The sequence below is a fragment of the Balaenoptera acutorostrata genome, chromosome 20, assembly GCF_949987535.1.
Source record: "Balaenoptera acutorostrata chromosome 20, mBalAcu1.1, whole genome shotgun sequence".
Lineage (NCBI taxonomy): Eukaryota > Metazoa > Chordata > Mammalia > Artiodactyla > Balaenopteridae > Balaenoptera > Balaenoptera acutorostrata.
Genome location: NC_080083.1, coordinates 15,326,707 through 15,348,506, shown reverse-complemented (window position 1 = coordinate 15,348,506; position 21,800 = coordinate 15,326,707). Strand labels below are relative to the sequence as shown.

General features: G+C 47.3%; 1 protein-coding gene across 4 annotated transcripts in view; it reads right to left on the bottom strand.

The window, feature by feature from the left end:
* Nucleotides 1-17,759: 17,759 nt before the first annotated feature.
* Nucleotides 17,760-21,800, bottom strand: part of BLMH (bleomycin hydrolase) — a 42,923-nt gene continuing 38,882 nt past the window's right edge. For all 4 annotated transcript variants that reach the window (XM_007183836.2, XM_028166953.2, XM_007183837.2 and 1 more), the window contains exon 12: nt 17,760-18,725. In XM_007183836.2, coding sequence (XP_007183898.1) covers nt 18,574-18,725 — 152 coding nt within the window. In that variant the 3' untranslated portion in view covers nt 17,760-18,573. The remainder of the gene's footprint in view (nt 18,726-21,800) is intronic.

Sequence of the window (21,800 nt, the reverse complement as noted above, 5' to 3'; positions counted from 1 at the left end):
TTCTCTGGGTGGGGCAGGGAGGGGGAGAACTAAATGAGGGGAGAGATGGGGTCCAGCAGCGGAGTAGGGCGGGGGATGGGGGCCACCTCTGCAGCCACGAGCTGTTTGTGACTTGGGTAACGTTGCTCAAAGGTGCCTATGCTCTTAGGTCAAGTTCTGAAATGTGCTTTACAATGTGTCACACCCACATGGTTCAGGAACATTCATGAAAAATCAGTTCATCATTACACAGAATTGATCTAGTTCTCAGATGCACTGACATGAGGGCACGAGGTAACTTCCCATCCCTAGGATCTGATGGTCTCAAAACGTAACCCTCTGAGCTAAAACGGACATCACTGAGATAGTGAGGGAAATCTGAATATGGGCTGTATATTTTATAAAATATTTTATCAATGTTAAGTTTTCCAAATGTGATAATTATGGGGCTCTGGTCATGTAGGAGGATGTCCCTGTTCTTAGGAGACACGAGCTAAAGTATCCAGGGGTGAAGTATTTGGATATCTGCAAATTCTCACAGGTTCAACAACAAAATTATATATATGTACATATATATAGTATCATTATTACATTAGTTAAATCATATTATACATAATGTATCAAGTTATAGATATGTTAACATGTGTAAAAATTAGATATGTGTCTAATTAGAGAGAAAGCTCAGGCCCAAATGTGGCAAAATGTTAACAACTGGTGAAGCTTCGCTGGGCCACTTCGCCAACTTTTCAGTTGAAATATTTCAAAATTAAAAACTGGGGGGGAAAAAAACACACAAAAAAACCCCAAAAAAAACAAAACCAACCAAACAAACAAAAACCTGGGGGGAGATGGGATCAGGCATGTTCAGGGTGGTATGGTCGAGGGGTGGGATAGGGAGGGTGGGAGGGAGATGCAAGAGGGAGGGGATATGGGGTTATATGTATATATATAGCGATTCACATTGTTACACAGCAGAAACTAATACAACACTGTAAAGCAATTATACTCCAATAAAGATGTTATTAAAAAAAACAAAAACTTATGATTACCAGGGGGTAAAGGAGGGAGGGATAAATTGGGAGATTGGGATTGACATATACACACTACTATATATAAAAGAGATAACTAATAAGGACCTAAGGTAGAGCGCAGGGAACTCTACTCAATACTCTGTAATGGCCTACATGGGAAAAGAATCTAAAAACAAAAGACTGGATATATGTGTATGTATAACTGACTCACTTTGCTGTACACCTGAAACTAACACAACATTGTAAGTCAACTATACTCCAATAAAAATTTTTTTTAAATCATAAAATAAAAATTGGGGGGAGAAAAATAATTCTAGCCCTTGGACGAGCTGGGAAACCCCTCCAGTCAGTCAAACCTCCCTGCTGCCTGGAATAGCATATCTCCTCTCTCCCCCTCTCTTCCCTCCCCTTTCCTTCCTGCCCCAGCTCCTCTCCTCTGAAACAAGGAAAAGAACCAGCTAATTTAGCATTTAAAACAACACACCCAGCGGAGAGAAAAAAACAGATGCGCAGGAGACTCAAGTTCGAGGCCTGGCCTGGAACTCGGGGCCGTGGGCGAACTTCAACAAGCCACGGAGGACTCGGAGCAGCTCCCCAGAGAGGCCCCTTCCAGCTCTGCCCTTCCCTAATTCTAGGGAATCCCTAGAGGGAAAAAAATCAGTTTATCTTATTTTCGTGCAGCAGCTCCATAGCAAAGGAAATACCATCTTCTTTTTCCTTGAATATGCCCCGAAAGACCACACGATAACACGAGAAGGCAAAGGCCCGCTGACTGGCTGCCTGTCACTGAGCCCACCTACCAGGCTCCGGCTCTGGATTCGCCCAGGGCACACAGGTGGCTCTCCCACGTCTCCCACCGGCCTCGTCACAGCCCCTACCTCTTCCCTTCCTACCTCAAATAATGACACGAAGAACTGGACCCCAGGATTCCAGGAGACCTTCCCCATGCCACTTGCCAGTGCCTGGGGACCCTGGCAGTCGAGCTGGCCCTGGGACACCACCTCCGTGTCTCCACGTCGCTGGGGTTCATCCCTCACTCTGCAGTCCAGGAGTTTTGGGGATTAATGGAGAGCTATCCTGTCCTGGCTTTTAGAAAGCCTAGGGCTTACATACCCACTATCAAGTGCCCTTGGTCCCGGGCTGGGGTGGCAGCAAGGGAGCTGCTGCCAGGTTCCAGGGGAGCCAAAGGAAAGAGGAAAATAAGGCAGCCGGACTTCCTCTGCTCGCACAGGCCTTATCTCCACTCGTTTCGTCACCCCATTAGACACCCGGCTGGGAAAACACGTGGTTTACAAAAATGTTGATGTTCAGTAAGTGAGCCTTCATCTTCCCAGGTGCTGACAGCTGACAAAGGTCAGGCAGGAGGAAGTGCCCCCTGCACAGAGCCTTTACTCAGAGATCATTTCTGCATGTGGACCCACGTCAGTTCGCTGAGCTCTGCCTAGAATTGGGGGGCTGTGCTGGCCGACGTTGGGCCTCGTGCCCACCCTAGAAAAGCAGGTCACCCTCTGACCAGGGTAAGTCATTTATGCCAGGGTTCTTTAAAATGCTACGTTTCATCTATTTTCCACCTGGGTCTGTTTTCCATCTTTCCCTCCTAGAAAGATGGCAGTTCCCTTTCCTTAGGGTGCTATTTGGCCCGGTTAAGCCCAGAAATGGGATTCCCCACAGGAGCAGGTGAGTCGGCATCACTTGCCTGAGGAACGGAGAAACGGGACGCTTTATCAGACCTTTGACTCCACTCCCAAGCCTGTCCCGTGGAACACCACCAACCTCAGTGGAGTGCAGCCCACTGGCAACAGCTCAGTGACTGCAAAGAAAACCAGCCCAGCCCAAATCTCTACAGTCTGGGGGCTGCTTCTCCTGCCCCACACCCCGGGCAGTTTGCAAAGGGGATTCGAGGAGTCTAGGAACTCAGGCTCCTGTCAGCTGGACAGGGTTGAGGTGCAGGACTTAACTTGTGCATGTCAGTGCACAAAGCCTCTGCCTTAGAGGGAAAGCCGGGGGTCCCCAGAGGACCCTAATCTGACAGAAACATCTGGGTAGAGAGTCCTGGCCCCCAGGCATTTTGCACCATCATTTCAACTCGTGTTTGCTTAAAGCAGAGAGGCTAGGCTCACAGTCACAGAGTGAGTGGAGGGGACGCGGACATCATGTTAGGCAGGGCCCCCCCCACCCCTCGCTTAGAGCTGAGGACCTCGAGACCCAGAGGAGCTGATCTGTGACGGGGAATAATTAAGGTCTGAGGTACCTTCTTAAACTGACAGAAACATGACTGCATAATTTTCCCTCTGGCCATCCAGGCATCTTTATTTAAAAAGTCAAGTCATGACCATATCCTGTTGATTCATTAAGCCAAATGAAAATAAAACTTCTTCAGGCAACCCTGCCTTTGTTCTCCCAAATTATACCATTCGAGGAGTATGAAGGAGAAGAACTGCCATTTACTGGCTTAATGTCTGGAATTACCTGCATTTCTCTTTGGAGGGGGACACATCCAGGATGTTTCTGCAAGCCTGCCATAAGAGACAACCCCCTCCAGCCAAGCACCCCATTCCACGGTCACCTCACCCATTTGTGACCCTTTGACGTGCCTCTCCGAGTTTCATCAAAATGCTCAGACAACTCTAAGAATTCCCCAGAGAGGAATTTCTGAGGTTTTGCTGATTCCATTAAAACTGCAATGTTATCCCGTCCCCACCGCCCACCCCTAGTATAAATATTTTTAAGCAAGGAGACTAAAAGAGATGGGTTTGAACATCTGTGCTGGTGTCACATCTCTGAAATGTCCTAGATGGATCACCCGAGTGTTGAGGGGACTTTTGATTAATTGTGAAGCAGTTGCAACCTGCTCTTACTCAGGTTCAGTGAAAAAAAAAAGGAGAACCCGTGCCCAAAACAGCTTGCACAAACCCCATAAGAACCTGCATCTCATCCATGCTGGAAGCGGCCACCCCAACCCGAGTCTGCAGTAGGAAAATCTGAACCTTTGAGCACCAGTGGCTTCACACAAAAGCAAGCAACGGGACAGAGTCAAAGCTGTGTGTTTCCCTCCACTCCCAAAACCCAAACAGCCATGTGCCATGGTGCCCTCCACTTCATTAAACACAAATCCCAATGTTGCTTTCTTAGACATTTTTCCTATGTAACTGAAGGCAAAACACATTAAATATTTGATCTTGTCTTACTCTGATGAGAGCTAGCAGGCTCATAAATAATCCATTGACCTGGTTCATTTTTCTGGACAAAATTGATCATAAAAATACATACACACAAGCCTTTGTAATGTCTGACTCTTAGAAATTCCACCCCTCTGAAATTCTTTAGAACCCCAACTGAAAAAGAAATTCATTATGCAGAAGACCCAGGGCAAAAAGAAATGTGCTTCTTAGTGTTCTTTAGCTCCAGAGAGCCTTTTCAAAAGCAAATTTGAATGTACACATTTTTCAAGCAACTGATGGTTACACACTTCAACCATGTAAAACAGCTCGCTGGAGTTTTGGGTTTCACATAAATTCTGAATGACTGAGCATGCATCGGCTCTGCCAGGGAAAACTACCCAAGCGCACGGAGACTCGTCCCACTTAGGTGTCATTCAGAGATTGCTCTAGGTATTTGGGCATTTGCGTCCACCAGGACTCTCCCCCCAGAGACGCCTGCACACAGCCCCCTGCACGCGATGGCCGTCAGTGAAGAGCAAACAGAAGCCATGGGCTGAAAGTAAAGCAACTTTTCCTCCCGACCGCAGGACCGTCCTGAAGGGCTTTCCTGGGCTACTGGGCCACCCGGGCAGCGGGGACGAAGGACCGCTCCAAGCCGGTCGCCCGCCCGCGTCCCCTTGTCCCCGCGGCCGATTCCGCGCGCGCCCACCCTGCCCAGAGCCCCCGCGCCGGTGCCCGGAGAGGCCGGGCGGGATGAAGTTCGGGAGAGAAGTGGGCATTAGAAGCCGTAAGGAAAGCGGACCCACCTGCTGGGAGTTCGCGGAGGCCGGTCCGGGGCTTCCGAGGCGGGCGACCCTCGCGCCCTCGAGGCACCGGGGCGCCGCTGCCTGTGCCGGCGCCCGCGCGGCCGTATTTGTACTCTCGGCCCCTCACATGGTCTGATCTCTAGATATCCGCCGCCAAAGAGCTCTTAAAGAATTTGTGCGTCACTTTTGAGCCGCAGAAACTTTACGTTTCTCCGCGGCTGCGGCTCTGCGTTCCTCCTGGGGAGGGGGAAGGATGGGGGATGGGGGTGTGGGCGCGCTCACCGGGGAGGGGCCGCTGGGGGTGGGAGTGGAGGGGGAGCCGGGGCCCGGGGAGGGGAAGGACCCCTTCGCCCCAACACACACACTGACACACACACACACACACACACACACACACACACACACACGCGCGCACTCACACACTCGCTCCCCGGAAGGGGCAGCGCCCTGGGAAGAGAGGGAGCCGGGAGCGGTGAGGGGCGGGCAGCAGGCCGAGAGGAGCTAAGAATCCTGACCCTCGTGCTCGTTAAGCTTGCGGGGGAGGAGCTGCTCCACAACCCACAGGTGTAGTTCCTCCCCCAGCAAATTGCTCCCAAAATTTTATTTAGTTTTCGGCTCAATGTCACTTTCTCAGAAGGATCTCTCTTGACCACTGACACCTCCCCCCCATCACCCTCACCCCACATCCTGCCCTATTTTCCTTGCTGGGACTTAGCCCCCGGCTCTCCGTCCGGCTCTACCGCTGGGAGGTGAGCTCAGCCAGAAGGGACCTTGTTTAATTCCTCGCCCTCCCCGGTGCCTCCAATAAAGCCCAGCCTAATGGCTCACAGTAAATACTTGCAGAAGGAATGAATGAATGAAGTATTCTTTCCCGTTTTGTTAACCAGCTACAGTTAAAAGCAGTTATCAAAACAGTGGGTGGTGATCTGGAAAACGTAGTATATGCCTGTGGTGCTGCGCGAGTGGGTGAATTGTTAACAATATTTTAATTATCTGAAGAGGGTCAACAGGAGCCTATTGTGTTGAACCATGTGAATACATTGCTTCGATAATTTTTTTAAAATTAAGTTTAAAAGTGAACTTAATGTTATTATATTTTCAGTAAAATTATTTTTTACATTTGAAAAGAACAGATGCAGTACTTGCTCTGGGATGTCCCTGAAGCTGAGATGGGAGGGTGAGGGCTGACCCACCTACTTCTCCCTAGAGGAGGGCAGGGTCCCAGCCAAGTAGAAGGCAGAACAGAAACAACAATTGCAAGTTTGCAGCCCCCTGTACTTGGACGGAACGGAACCCAGAAAGCTGAGCTGGCAGCCAGCTGAGTTGAGCTGTAGTCTGCAGGGACTGAGTTGGAACGACTCCGTTCCCGGGCGTGGGCGGTGCCCCAACCTGGGAGGAATCAGTTTGAGGTTTTGGCGCCACCTAGATGTCAGGGTGGCGATTGCAAGGAAAGCGGGACGGGCTTCAGAGAGCGCCGGGCTGCTCTGGTGAGCTGGCTGGCGATTCCCGGTCAATCTTGCGCATTTCATCCCGTGGCCAAATCCCGGGGTGACAGGGTCCACATTAGGCAGCGCCTCCCTTCAGATGAACACAATGTGTGAGCACTGTGTGAACAGGGACTACACAAGTGTAAGGTGTGGTTCTGAGGAGGGGACTGGGGGCAGTGGGTGACTCCAGCCCTTGGCTAAGGCTCTTGTCTCTCCACCCAGTCTGTCCTCCACGTTGGGTCAACGTGACTTTTTTTTTTAGATTTTTTTTTTGATGTGGACCATTTTTAAAGTCTTTATTGAATTTGTTACAATATTGCTTCTGTTTTACGTTTTGGTTTTTCGGCCATGCAGCATGTGGGATCTTAGCTCCCCGACCAGGGATCGAACCCGCACCCCCTGCAGCGGAAGGCGAAGCCTTAACCACTGGACCGCCAGGGAAGTCCCCTCAACATGACTTTTTAACACCATTCCAGAGTCTCATGAACCTGTTGAACACTCCTGGCCTTCTTTCGAGGACCTAATACCCATTCCTGCCCAGCCACCCCGGCCCCTCTCAGAACTGCTGTTTTGGGGGGGCGGGTGCTGGCCTAGAGAGTGGGACTCCCGCGGACCTGGGTTAAATCCCAGCTCTGCCCCTGTGCTGTCCGTGGGGGTTTGTTCCCACACAAGGTGAATCCCTTCATCTCAGCCAATGCGGCCTTCAGCTCCTTCGTGTGTAAAATAGGGATCACAAGGATGGCGGGCACCGCCCAGCTGCAGGGAGGGAAGGGGCTGGTGTGTGCAGTAACCTCAGGGCCCTCTCCACCCGAGGGAGACCCCACCCACCCTCCCTCCTCGGCCTTGGGCCGCCCCAGGCCAGTCTTCTCCCCACTCGCTCCCTGGCTGAGGGGTGCTATCAGAAAAAGACATGGGGCTTACCCAGACTGGACCTTTCCCTGTTGCTCACCACCTCCCTGGCGCAGTCCACACAGATCTATTGCACACGGTCCATCCTCTCTACACACGTGCTTTCGCTTCTTCTTGTCCCTGTGGGTGTCATCCCACAGAGACCAGTTGGCCTCAGCTGCCCGCCTTCCCCTCAACAAATCCAGCCTCTCTCCTCCCAAAGCGAAGTCTTCCCTGTCTTGCTTCCCATGCTCGTGGCCACATCTGCCCTGTCTTTCTCCAGCATCCGGACTCCCTCCCTGGTGGAGCTCCTTAGTTCCGGCACCTGGTCCCACTGCCGGGGGGTGGGGGCTGCCTTGACCGCCCTTCCTCGCCTCCCGATCGGGGTGAGTGGACAGACATCATCCACCGCCCAAGAGAGGGCAGCCCTGTACCCTTCCCAGCTGTCCGCTTCCATCAAAGCTCCTTCACGACTGAGCACCTGCTCCACGCCAAGTCCTGAGGAGGACACACCCTCTGCCCTTGGGGGTCAGGGAGAAGGGCTGTGCTGAGCATGGAAGGCATTTGGGAGCCCTGAGTGGGAGAGGCGTTGACGAAAGCAATGTTCCCGGGGAGGACTGACATGGCCTAGAGGAAGCAGACGGGTTCCTTAGACCGTGAGTGCAGGTGTGAAGCAGGTGTGAGGCAGGCAGGCCCCAGCACACACAGGGAAGAGACGGGAGTCAGACACCAAAGCAGAACCTGTGGGGCTCGGCGGCTGGTGTCTGGGGAAAACGGTGCATCTGTCAATGATGCCGTGAACCTGGGCGATCATGGTTCAGCAGTACTTTCTCTTTGTTCCACTAGCTCTAGATCAGAAATAGCGGGGCCTCCAGTCTGCTATGAGGCTGCAGAATAAACACAGTCTCGCTTTGACAGGTAAAGAGCACGTTTAAGTATTTCCATCCTCTCCCCAGCTCTCTCTCCCTCACCACACACAGACACCGCCACCAAGGAGACCCACTTCCTGCGCGTCTCAAGGCCCAGCAACTGTTCCCCTGTGGAGCCAGGCTGGGACACACGGTGTAAATCACAATAATGGAAGACAAGGCCCACCCACCCCTTCTTGTGGGCTCTTTCTCAGTACTCCAGTCTTTAGAGTGTCTCACAGGACCCCCTTGTTTCTCCTGGGACGTGGCATAGTTTTGGTGATGGGGTCCACGGTCAACCATGCGAGGGGTACAGCACCTCCAGGGAAGGATTCGCTGCCACTGTGAACCCTGGGCTCATGCCCACAGAGATCTACGTAGGAGCCCCCCGTGGGAGGCTGTCTCTGATCCAGATGAAGCAAGGCCAAGGGGAGGAGATGAAAAGCCCTTTCAGGAGTGCCAGGAACATGACATGCAGGGGGTGTGGGAGAGGAATTGCCCCGAGGAAGGCAGAAAACATTTGGAAGTAGATGACTTGTGTCTTTGGTCACCTTTTCCTGGCCCCCCCTCTCCCATTCCTTATGAGCCTACTGCCTTTGCTAAACAAACCCTGTTCCCCCAGATTTTACAGGTATTGTGACTTCCCCATGCTCTTTCTATGATATATTTTTTTTTTTTTTTTTTTTTTTTATTTATGACTGTGTTGGGTCTCTTAGTTTTCGTGTGAGGGCTTTCTCTAGTTGCGGCAAGTGGGGGCCACTCTTCATCGCGGTGCGGGGGCCGCTCTTCATCGCGGTGCGCGGGCCTTTCACTATCGCGGCCCCTCCCGTTGCGGGGCACAGGCTCCAGACGCGCAGGCTCAGTAGTTGTGGCTCACGGGCCCAGTTGCTCCGTGGCATGTGGGATCTTCCCAGACCAGGGCTCGAACCCGTGTCCCCTGCATTGGCAGGCAGATTCTCAGCCACTGCGCCACCAGGGAAGCCCCTCTATGATATTTTTGAACTAAAGTTTTTGGTTTTTACTTCCTTGCTACAGGATTCCCTCCCCTGACTCTAAACACCTTAGCTAGGGCCACATTCTGGAGGGCAGCTGTTTTTACCTTCCACCTTGGCTGAGAAGTCGCAGCTGGGAGAAGCACAGAGTACCAGGGCGGGACCCCAGCCCTGTGCACGCACAGACCTGTGAGAGCCCTCAGATGTCTCCTAAATGCCCACCTCCTCCGCTAGGCTCTGAGTTCCCAAGGGAAGGGGCTCTGCCTCTCTCCACGTCTCAACACCCAGCACTGTGTCTGCACACAGCAGGCCCCATAAACAAGAACTGGCAATGAACAACTAGGAAAATGCCTTTCACTCTTAGCAGACTTAAAGTGTCCTAAGAACCAGTGCCCTTGGGACTGGTGAGTAAACCGTGGCATATCTGACAATGGAGAAACAGCCAGCAGTAAAAGGAGTGAGGCGGTTTTCTCTGCGTATTGAAATCGCTTTAAGTATGTAGAAGAAACTGGGAATCACAAGTGCCTTGGAGGGAAGGGACATTAAAAGTAGAAGGGAACCCTGCTTTTTCACTGTATTCCCTTCTGTACTACTTAATTATTTGCCATGTGTAGGTAATATTTTTATAAAACCTTTTCAGAAAAGCAACATTTTAAAACATTTATAAAAGTTTAAAGAAAAAAAAAAAGGAAGGAAGGAAGAAAGAAAGAAAAAAAGAGAGGGGAAAGAAAGAACACAGGAAGATGTTGTAAGGGCCCCAAGCTTGTGGCAAAGCAAGGGAAAAGCCTGGAAGATTCTCAGCTCCACTTCACGCAGTGCACACATGTTTCCTTCCTAAACGGGGCCAAATTACTCAGGACCACTGTAATTTTCTTTTGTTCCCTTAGGAAGGAGGCAAATATTTTCTCTAATTTTCTAGCAAGGATGCTGTGAGCCAAGAGGTGACATCCAGGGCTTTGCTCAGGATCCGATCAAGAGGGACAGGGCTATTTTTAGAACCCAAGTCCTCTGCTTCCAGCCCCTGAAGTCATTCCTCTCCCCTCCGCCTCACTCCCTGCTTTCTTGGCCTGCTCAAGATTACAAAACACTCACCCTCTCTTTAGCTCTTCTCCTCCAGGAACTTCAAGATAACTTGGGCCTCTGCATACAGGGAGATTTTCCCTTAGTCTCTTCTTGGAAAACTGATCACCCTCATCCTTGATGTCTGTGGTCACTGTGGTCAGAAGTTAGTTTAAAACCGGTCAGCTTTTCTTTTCCTTCTCCAACTTCAAGCCCTTTCCTAACTATTATGATATTTACTGGAAAACTTCAGACAAGTCATCTACTTTTGCAACCGGCTCGTGTATATACATCTTATTTTCCCAACTACATGGCACGTTTCTGGAGAGCAGGGAATTGCTTTAAGCCCCAGAGGGCCTCACACAACGGACACACTGGAGAAGCTCTGTGAGAACTGGTTATTACCAACGGCTCCCACTCACTGAGCCTCTATCTCCCAGGCACATTATCTGCAGCCTCTTTTGTTCTTTTCCTACCACATATGGGTAATATGCAGTCTTTTCAACCCTTTGGCTATATTTTCCTGTAAGTGTTATTTAAAATATAGTTCTCCTTTTCAAGCTGTGACTTTTCCTATTTAATACATTTCAAAATGCTTTTCAATAAAGATGGTATGGAGACTGAGGCTCAGAGAGGTTTGGTGACTTGTCCCTGCTTACACGGCTCCAAGCAGCTCAGCCAAGCCGTCTGCCTGAGTCCAAAGTTGCTGGGATTCTCACTCTGCTGGGCTGATTTGAAGCAAGAAACGTGCAAGCATGAAAAAAGTGGAGTAAACTTTTAAGGGTTTCCCCCTCTCTTCTACTCCCCTTACGCCAGTCACCAGGAAAGCTAGACCTTTCTGTTAATCACTGAAATATGAAGATCCACGGGGGCTTTGTTCTCATTCTAATTGTCCCTACTCAGCAAGTTATCGGGAAGCCCACTTCGGATCTATGTATAAACTTTTTTTTTTTCCTTTGGCTGCGTTGGTTCTTCGTTGCTACACAAGGGTTTTTCTCTAGTTGCGGTGAGCGGGGGCTACTCTTTGTTGCAGTGCGCAGGCTTCTCACTGCGGTGGCTTCTCTTGTTGCAGAGCATGAGCTCTAGGCACACGGGCTTCAGTAGTTGTGGCACACGGTCTCAGTAGTTGTGGCTCACGGGTTGTAGAGCGCAGGCTCAGTAGTTGTGGCGCACAGGCTTAGTTGCTCTGCGGCATGTGGGATCTTCCCGGACCAGGGCTCGAACCCGTGTCCCCTGCGTTGGCAGGCAGATTCTTAACCACTGCACCACCAGGGAAGTCCCTATGTGTAAACTTTTAATTGAGTATAGCTGTCAGAATTTAGGGCATTTTCAATCAGTCAGCCAACTGTATTTACCATGAACCGGGCTTGTGACGGCAGTGGCAAGCAAGACAAAGGCCCTGCCCTTGGGGAGCTGACAGGGAGTATCATCGACTTTGGGGAAAACGGAAGTAAACATATAAATAAACAAGAATTTCAGAAAGTGCTAGAAGTGAAGGAAATAGATCCCACTTACGGTATAGAGAAAGACAGGTATGGAGGTGGTAGACGCAGTGGGGAGGGGGCAGCTGGCTACTTAGATAAGGTGACCAGGATGGCCTTGACCTTCGAGCCATGACCTGAACCATAAGAGGCCAGTCTTTAGGCTGAGGGAGGAGCTTTAGGAAGAGGGAACAGTTAGGAGGTGGGAAGGAGTTTGGTGTGTCTGAGGGACAAAGCGGGTGGAGGGCGGTTGGTTGGAACAGAAGGGAAGGGAGGCAGCTGAGTCTGGAGAGGCGGGTCAGGGCCACAGGGGAGGAGGCTGTGCGCTCCTGTCACTGAATGTGTTCAAGGAGAATTTAAAGGGTTCCTTATCCATCTTGGGGAAGTGTGGACGAGATAACCTATAAGGGCCCTCCCAGGTGAGAGCACACTCTGGTACTTTCCACCGTGTACCTACCCTGCCTCAGCTGCTCCATTCTTCTGCAAAGCAGATAATTTTAAAAACTAAAACAAAAAACTGTCTTAGGATAGCCTGAGAGATGGTTCCAGAGCCCATTCCATCCACTTCAAAAGGAGCTACTAGAGTTTTTCTACAGGAGTAAGCAAGAGAGAGAGAGCAGGGAGCATTCAAACCGTACCAAGAAAGACGAGTGCAGGAGCTTCCCTGGTGGCGCACTGGTTGAGAATCTGCCTGCCAATGCAGGGGACACGGGTTCGAGCCCTGGTCTGGGAAGATCCCACATGCCGCGGAGCAAATGGGCCCGTGAGCCACAATTACTGAGCCTGCGCGTCTGGAGCCTGTGCTCCACAACAAGAGAGGCCGCGATAGTGAGAGGCCCGTGCACCGCGATGAAGAGTGGCCCCCGCTTGCCACAACTAGAGAAAGCCCTCGCACAGAAACGAAGACCCAACACAGCCATAAATAAATAAATAAATAAATAAATAAATAAATAAATAAATAAATAAAAGACGAGTGCAGAAGGGCTTCCCATCTTCACACAATCCTGTTCCCAAGTAACTGCAGCTTCTATGAATCAGACATTCCCTCCCTCTCTTCCTTTCCCTTTGTGGTAATGTGTAAAGGGCTTGGATTTTGAAAAGGAAAACAAAGCAAAACAAAACAACTCTGGCCAACTGATTCCTAGTTTTCAATCAAATTGTGTCACAGACCCCAAGGAAGAATAGTCATCTTCATGAGAAGCAAGACTGGTTCTGAACAAGTTGTCCTAACTATGGGAATGCTCATCTGATATTACTTAAAAGGAAAAATCCAACTTAACCAATGACTATGGCGTAGTCAGCAACAAGGCTCACCCATGCCACACGGCCGGAGAAATGGGAATTAAAGTGCAAGTGCCCTGGCACTGCCAACAGCAAATAAGAATTCAGCTACCCTTTGATGACGAGCCAGAGCACACAGATGGATCCGGAACCACATCCTGGAGAAATGTCTCATTATCAGGTCCTGGCTTCTTGGATGTGTAGGGTCAGCATGACTCTACATGTCTCAAGAGGAATCCTGGGGCTGGCAAGGAACTTCCAGAGGTGAGAGTGTCATTCAAAGAGTTACAGGGGAAGACAATTCATACCTTCTCCTTTCCGAGCTCACCCAAAAGTTAGAAAGTTCTTCCAATTCAGATGTCTGGCTAAAACTCTGGCCCATTTCCTTTCATCTTCAGCAGAGAAGACATACCCGCCATTCTTTGTTTCTCTACATAGGATCCTAATTTTACTTGGAAAATAGCTTTTATTAAATATTTGGTTATGAAGATTATCTTTTTTATATATTGTTGGATTTGGTTAGTAATATTTGATTAGGAATTTTGCATCTGTTTATGGGGGAGATTTGCACGTATTTTTTTCTTTTACTATCTTTGTCAGGGTTATGGCAGCCTCATAAAATAATTCTTTATGCCATAAAATAGTTCTTTACATCTTTCCTCTTAATCTAATCAAGATTCCCCAGAGAACGCTTCCAATCTCCTGCGCACTAGGGTCCTGGGAGCCTAGTGTGACTGAGGACACAGAACCCCTTAAGGTACTTTCATCCTCAACTCAGTTTCTGACCTCTAGGCCATAAGCTATTTTTCTCTATGGAGAATAAATCTTCAATTGGCTGCTGCTGAGAGGGGGAAGGGCAGTCACCTAGCTACCCAAAGCAGGGAGGGAATCTAACAGACATTCAGTAACCCTCTTTTTACTCCCAATTCCCAGAGTAACGCTCTCTGGTGCTACCATATCTGAGCTTTGGGGGGATTATGCAATTATAGATTGGTTTGCTTATCACTAGCTGTCTCCACCACTGGCTCAGGATTCAACTTTTTCAGTTCCGCTAAATCTTTCAATGTCTCAATCTGCTCTTCAGTTCGTTTCTTCTTTCCCTTCTTCCCGGGGTTTGGGGATTTATGTCTTCCAAACAAATCCTTTTACTGTCACTTTTGACAACATTAAGGGTATCTTCTATTTTTCAAATATCTGCAGTATAATAGTATGCTCCTTTCAATTTCTTTTGTGACTGTGTATGTACTTTTTTGGGATCAGTCTTGCCAAATATGTTAATTTGCTTAATTTTTTTTTTAAGAGAACTACTTCTAATATAAAATGGGAAAAAGACAGTCTCTTCAGCAAGTGGTGCTGGGAAAGTTGGACAGCTGCATGTAAATCAATGAAGTTAGAACACACCCTCACACGATGCACAAAAATGAACTCAAAATGGCTTAAAGACTTAACCATAAGACATGACACCATTAAACTCCTAGAAGAGAGCATAGGCAAAACATTCTCTGACAGGGGGCTTCCCTGGTGGCGCAGTGGTTGAGAATCTGCCTGCCAATGGAGGGGACACGGGTTCGAGCCCTGGTATGGGAAGATCCCACATGCCGCGGAGCAACTAGGCCCGTGAGCCACAACTACTGAGCCTGCGCGTCTGGAGCCTGTGCTCCGCAACAAAAGAGGCCACGACAGTGAAAGGCCCGCGCACTGCGATGAAGAGTGGTCCCCGCTCGCCACAACTAGAGAAAGCCCTCGCGCAGAAACGAAGACCTAAGACAGCCAAAAATAAATAAATAAATAAATTTATAAAAAAAAAAAAAAAACACATTCTCTGACATAAATCGTACCAGTGTTTTAAGTCAGTCTCCCAAGGCAATAGAAATAAAAACAAAAATAAACAAATGGGACCTAATCAAGCTTACAAGCTTTTGCACAGCAAAGGAAACCATAAACAAAATGAAAAGACAACCTACAGAATGGGAGAAAACATTTGCAAATGATGCAACCGACAAGGGCTTAATCTCCGAAATATATAAACAGCTCATACAACTCAACAACAACAACAAAACAACCCAATCGAAAAATGGGCAGAAGACATTTCTCTGAAGAAGACATACAGATGGCCCTAGGCACATGAAAAGGTGCTCAACATCACTAATTATTAGAGAAATGAAAATCAAAACTACAATGAGGTACCACTTCACACCAGTCAGAATGGCCATCATTAAAAAGTCTACAAATAACGAATGCTGGAGAGGGTGTGGAGAAAAGGGAACCCTCCTACACTGTTGGTGGAAATGTAAGTTGGTGCAGCCACTACGGAAAACAGTATGGAGGTTCCTCAGAAAACTGAAAATAGAACTACCATATGATCCAGCAATCCCACTCCTGGGCATATACCCGGACAAAACTATATTCAAAAAGATACATGCACCCCTGTGTTCATAGCAGCACTATTCACAATAGCCAAGACATGGAAACAACCTAAATGTCCAACAGATGAATGAATAAAGAAGATGTGGTACATATATACAATGGCATAGTACTCAGCCATAAAAAAGAATGAAACAATGCCATTTGTAGCAACATGGATGCACCTAGAGATTATCATACTAAGTGAAATAAGTCAGAAAGAGAAAGACAAATATCATATGCTATCACTTATATGTGGAATCTAAAATATGGCACAAATGAACCTATCTACAAAACAAAAACAGACTCACATAGAGAACAGACTTGTGGTTGCCAAGGGGGAGGGGAGAGGGGGAGGGATGGACTGGAAGTTCAGGGTTAGTAGATGCAAACTATTACATTTAGAATGGACAAACAGCAACGTCCTACTGTATAGCATTGGGAACTATATCCAATCTCCTGCGATAAAGCATAATGGAAAAGAATATTAAAAAAGAATGTATATATACATATAACTGAGTCACCTTGCTGTACGGCAGAAATCAGCACAACATTGTAAATCAACTATACTTCAATAAAAAAATAAAATGAAAAAAAGAAAGCCAAAAAATTGAAAGAACCACTTATGGGAATGTTGATCCTATGTTTAATTTCTGCACATATCTTTCCTATTTCCTTCTACTTTCTTCAGGTTTTTTTGTACTTCTGATTTCTTGAAATAGATGCTAAACTCAATTTTTAGCCTTCCTTACATTCTAATAAACTTTTAACTCTATAAAATCTAAGTACTATTTTATCTGTATCTCATTTTGATATGTATTTTTATTATTGTTCAGGTTAAATTTCCTTTTAATTAGTTATTAGTTATCATTTTTTAGTTTTTTTTTAAAATTAATTAATTTATTTTTGCTGTGTTGGGTCTTCGTTTCTGTGCGAGGGCTTTCTCTAGTTGTGGCGAGTGGGGGCCACTCTTCATCGCGGTGCGCGATACCTGCCTGATATATCTCTTCTATCCTTTTTTATCCTAGGTACTGATGTCTCTTATAATCAACTTATGGCTGAATTTCTTTTAAAAATCCCATGTGACAATTTGTCTTTTTTCTGAAACATTTAACCCATTTATAGACATTGTAATTATCGACACATTTAGATTTCTATCTTATTGGGATATGGTATTTGTCCTGTGTTTTCTTTTCTTTCCCCCATCTTGTTTTAAAGTTAATCAATATACTTATCTTCCTCCTCAATGACATGAGGACTTCAGAGTATGTTTATTTTATTCCAATCATCTCCCTCATTATCTATTTTCATGTATTTTGGTTTTATCTTTTTTTGAACCCTGTAAGACTACCCACAGTCACTTCTTGTTTAGATGGTGCACGTGTTTATCACTTTGATTCTACATTCTTTTGTTGAATTTCAGACCTTCTATATTAGATCACTATTGTTCTGCTTGGGCAACAGTTTTTGACTGAAAATGTCTTATTTCACCCTTGTTTCCCCTTTCCCCACCCTTGTTCTTGAAAGACAGTTTCACTCAGTATAGAATTCTAGGTTCATGGTTAATTTCTAATTGTACTTTGAAGGTACCTTTCACTGTCCGCTGTCATATATAGTTGCTGATGAGAAGTTAGCTGTCAATCTAACTGTCTTTTCTTTGGAGGCAATCTGTATTTTCTTCCTGGATGCTTTTAAGATCTGTTCTGGGGTTTCATCATGATATGTCTAGAAATGGATTTATCCTGCTTGCAACAGGATTATTAGAATATTGTAAACACTGATTAATGCTTGAGCCTTTAACTAATGTTATCTTGGAAAGTGCTATGACAAACAATATTCCATGCTAGAACTGAGAAGGTTCTTGGAGAGCCCGAAAGGTAGGGACTCAGGCACTGATGGAAATGTTGATTAGGGTGCTGTATTTATTTGCTTTCAATGAAAGAAAGGCCCAGTCTTAGTAAAATACATACTCTTCAGCCCATTCTAAGGCTGGACCTAGCAGAGCCTTACTTCCCACCCTTGTAGAGACCCTGGATCTTGGTGAAAGAATGGTTAAGTGGCAGGGGCACAAGCCCTCCTAAATATGGTGCCTGGAAGCCTCTGCAGAAGCCAGTGAAGATCAGCACAGGCTGGGAAGGATCATACATCCCACAGAGAAGCTAAAGCAAGGCAGCCCTGAACCATCTTGCTGTTTTTTCACTGTCAAGAACACAAGTCACCTGGTTGCTTTCCTTCGTAGCTAAACAAACACACACTTCTTAGATCAAATAAGCCAACATACTCTCATTTAGCAAAGTGTTTTATTCAAAAGCGTCTCAGCACCATCTAGTTGTCAGAAAGAATGGATATCCCCTTTTTATGCCCACCCAACTACCAAACCCAGAGGCAGAAGTTAAACCATTTGGCGAGAGCTCCCTCTAATGATTATAATTCAGATCATGATAAGGTTTTGGTTGTTCTCTCACCTACTTTCTCCAACCCTCTACTTAACCATGACTCAAGTAGAGCTGTGTTCCCCCACAGTTCAGAACACCAGGAAGGAATCATGTCAGTTTTGATCAACCTCCCAATCCTGGGCTATTAGAGGCACATGAAATTACCTTGAAAAATCCGAATTCAGTGACTGCCACCTAGGAGGGACAGTGTTACTGTCAGGCAGCATGCAGCTTTGAGAGCTCGAGTATCAGGGCGCCCTCCCCCCGCTCTACTCTAGGAACAAGGAGCACTAAGTCCGCTTTCTCTCCACACACCTCAACTGCTCATCCTCTCCTGCCTCATAAAACAGACACTGAACCAGACTGGTGAGACAGACTGAAGACAAACAATTACATCTGATTAAAATGCTAAGAGATCCTGAGCTGCTGGAGATGAGGAGAGTCGATAGTACGAGCTGATCTTTCCCTTTTTTTTCTTTATAGAGAGTATTTTGTTTCAGCATAAAGCACACTTTCCCAAAGAGGTTCCTGGAGGAGAAATCCAAGTCTGACTGTGTCCCGTGGGAACACACAGTCACCTGTGTAACTCTGGCTTCAGTCCCTGGATCTGTCCTTTGCAGCTACTTCAGGTCCCACGGGAGGAGGAAAAGCTGGAGGCAACGTCACTCGGCCAAAGCACCCATGGGGTCCCAGGCTGGCAGGACAATGGGCTCCTGCTCCAGCACAGCCAGCACCCCTTCAGGGATGTGCTTCCTGTCTACCACCACTTCGTAGACGTATTCAGAGAACCACTCATCCGTCATGCACAGGTAGCCTGGAGGAAAGAAGAGAAGCCTCATGAGTCCGGACGGTGAGGGGCAAAGAGCAGAAGCCTTACTGGCACTCTAAGAAAGTCTCTTACAAAACTAACATTTGTACATGTTTTTCAGCTTTCCCATCTATAACCTCACTTAATCTGATTAAGTCTTATTAGCAACCCTGTGAAGCAGACAGGACAGGATGGCTATATTTTTACCAATTAGAAAACTGGGGCTCAGAGTAACTAAGTGATGTACCCAGGTCAGAAGTTCAGGGCTGGGCCTTGGACCTAGGGCTGCTACCAGATCCTGCTATTCCACTGCCCAGGCTGCCTTCCTGAAGGTGAGTCAATGACCCTAAAGGTAGGTGGAAATGTTTCTTGCTCATACAGCCATACATACATAGGGGGTTAATCTCTAGGGTGAGAAGGGCAAGCATACCAGTTCGATTCTTACCCTACCCACCTTCTCAGCATCCGTGGCTGCTGTCTCTCCTTCCTCTCTACCATAAATTCCTACAACAACCAGCTAAGCCATTAGGGGAGTCCTGATGGGGCCTGATCATCATTCCCAGGTAGCCACTTATTTCCAGATGATACTGGGTGAGTTGCTGCTTTCTTAGGAGGATATCTGTGGTGAGGATCAGGCAGAACTGAAGACGAGACAGTTGCTCGATGTATATTCCTCACAAAGGCCCTGGGATTTATGGATCTCTCCAGTGGCAGGACTGTAGAGGGGCTCAGCTGTACTAACACCCCAGGCTGAGAGCTTAGCTGAGAAAAAGTGTGGTGTCATCAGGTACCTATCCTAGACACCTGCCTCTTCCCCTCAGGGAGATTGTATCTCAGGCTCCACTAGGACAACACAAATTCCTCTTCAGGATCACACGGCCAACAAACTGAAACAGGGGGGAAAATGCTTCACCTGAGCCACTGCTAATACAAAGAGCAAAATTAAAGCAAGAGATGAAAGAGTGTGTATTTAAAACAAGGATGGGCCAGGGAAAGAGCACAGAGGACAAAACTGTGTACCTACACAGGGGTACTGTGTGCACCTACACACGCAAGGACTCACAGGAACTAGCAATCTTCCTCTTCATCATCATCATCATCATCATCATCTTATCATATCTGGCACCTGCTGTATACTAGACACTTGAGCAATTTTTCTCTGAAAGTGTCTGTGCAAATCTAGGTCTATGCTATATCATTTCCCACTACACAGGACCAAGAGGAAGGGAGAGGAGGTAAGTATTTCTCCTAAGGTGATCTTCTAGTACGTTAGTTCTCAAAATTCCTGGCCCCAGGATCAAGACTGTACACTTAAAACTATTGAGGACCCTAACAAGTTGTTTATGTGGGTTATACTTACTGATATTTACCATAGTAAAAATTAAAACAGAAAGTTAAAAATATTGGTGCATTTAAAAATAAGAATTAGGGCTTCCCTGGTGGCGCAGTGGTTGAGAATCTGCCTGCCAATGCAGAAGACACGGGTTCGAGCCCTGGTCTGGGAAGATCCCACATGCCGCGGAGCAACTGGGCCCGTGAGCCACAACTACTGAGCCTGCGCGTCTGGAGCCTGTGCTCCTCAACAAGAGAGGCCACGACAGTGAGAGGCCTGCGCACTGCGATGAAGAGTGGCCCCTGCTTGCCGCAACTAGAGAAAGCCCTCGCACAGAAACGAAGACCCAACACAGCCAATAAATAAATAAATAAATAAAATAAATTTAAAAATGTGAGAATATGAGAAAACAAATCATTCTAAAAAAAAAATAAGAATTAAAAAACGTGAATATTAATAATATATTTTTAGGAAAAATAATTATATATTTCAAAACAAAATAAACTTTAGTTAGGAAAGTGGCATTACTTTACAATTCAGAAGATAGCTGAATTCTTGTACCTGCTTCTGTGTGCAATCTGTTGTTTTGGATGAAGTAGATGAAGCAAATCTGGCCTCACACAGATACGCTGTCGGAGAAGGAAGACCTTGTAGATGCCCTAAAAGGGTCCCAGGGACCCGGCAGGGGTCCTCAGACCACACTCTGAGAACTGCTGCTCTAAAAGCAAGACTGATTTAAATAATTAAAAGGCATCATGACGGTTAAGTCTAATTTTGTAAGCTAAATGGTGTGACAGAGGACATTATTTAACTTGAAAACACAGCTGCTCTGGGGAGCTCATCTACGCCCAATCCTGCTCCTGCGGCAGCAGTCAGACAGCTCGTCCTGATGCGGCACTGCACGTTTACCCTCAGCAGAAAATGTCCGGGCAAGTGTGCGAGGGCTCTCATCCCCTCACGATCCAGTGTTCCTTTCTCAACAGGAGACTGAGGGAAGAAGAGCACAGACAAACGCTGTAGCCCGTGCCATTCCAAAGTCCCTGGCCCCTACCATCACCTACATTACTGCCACTAAGTTCTAGCAGCCAAAGCTTGGTCGGCCGAAGGGCCAACCAGTACCATTCCTTGCTGCAAGAAATGTAAGTAAGTGCTTCCTGAGAAAGTCAGCATCTGCCTTGTCTAAGAGTTCTCGTGGGCAGGAGACCAGGCTACTAAACGCTACACCATTTGAGACATTAGGCATCCTTCCCCTCACCCTAATGCACGCTGAATAAATCCTTAGAGGAGCTCGGGGCAGTGAGGCAGGTGAAGGATAGAGGCAGATTCATGTAATAAAGTTCTGTATCCTTATGACAACACTATCATCACACAATCAAATGAGTCTTCAAAGAATGCCCAGAGAAAATGGACAATAAGTACATCTACACCATCTTGTTCCAAAAGCAGGAGATAAGAGTAAGTCCTTACAAATTAAAACTCCTATCAATTGCAATCCACCCTTTCAGTGTCCCTGCCAAGAGGGCCTGCCTTGATTAGTCTCTCTCTTCAGGATATGAGTTCTTTGGGAGCCCACAGAAACCGCACAGTCTAGGTGGCTGTCGAGTACCTGCGCCCTGCGTAGGTAATGAACTTGTGGCCGCTGTAGCTGTTGATACTGCGTGTCTTGGAGTTTGAATGAGAAGATTAGGATCAGTGTGTCTAAAACCCAAGTGAGGGCTGTGCAGAGGAGCAGTAAGGCAGGATGAAAG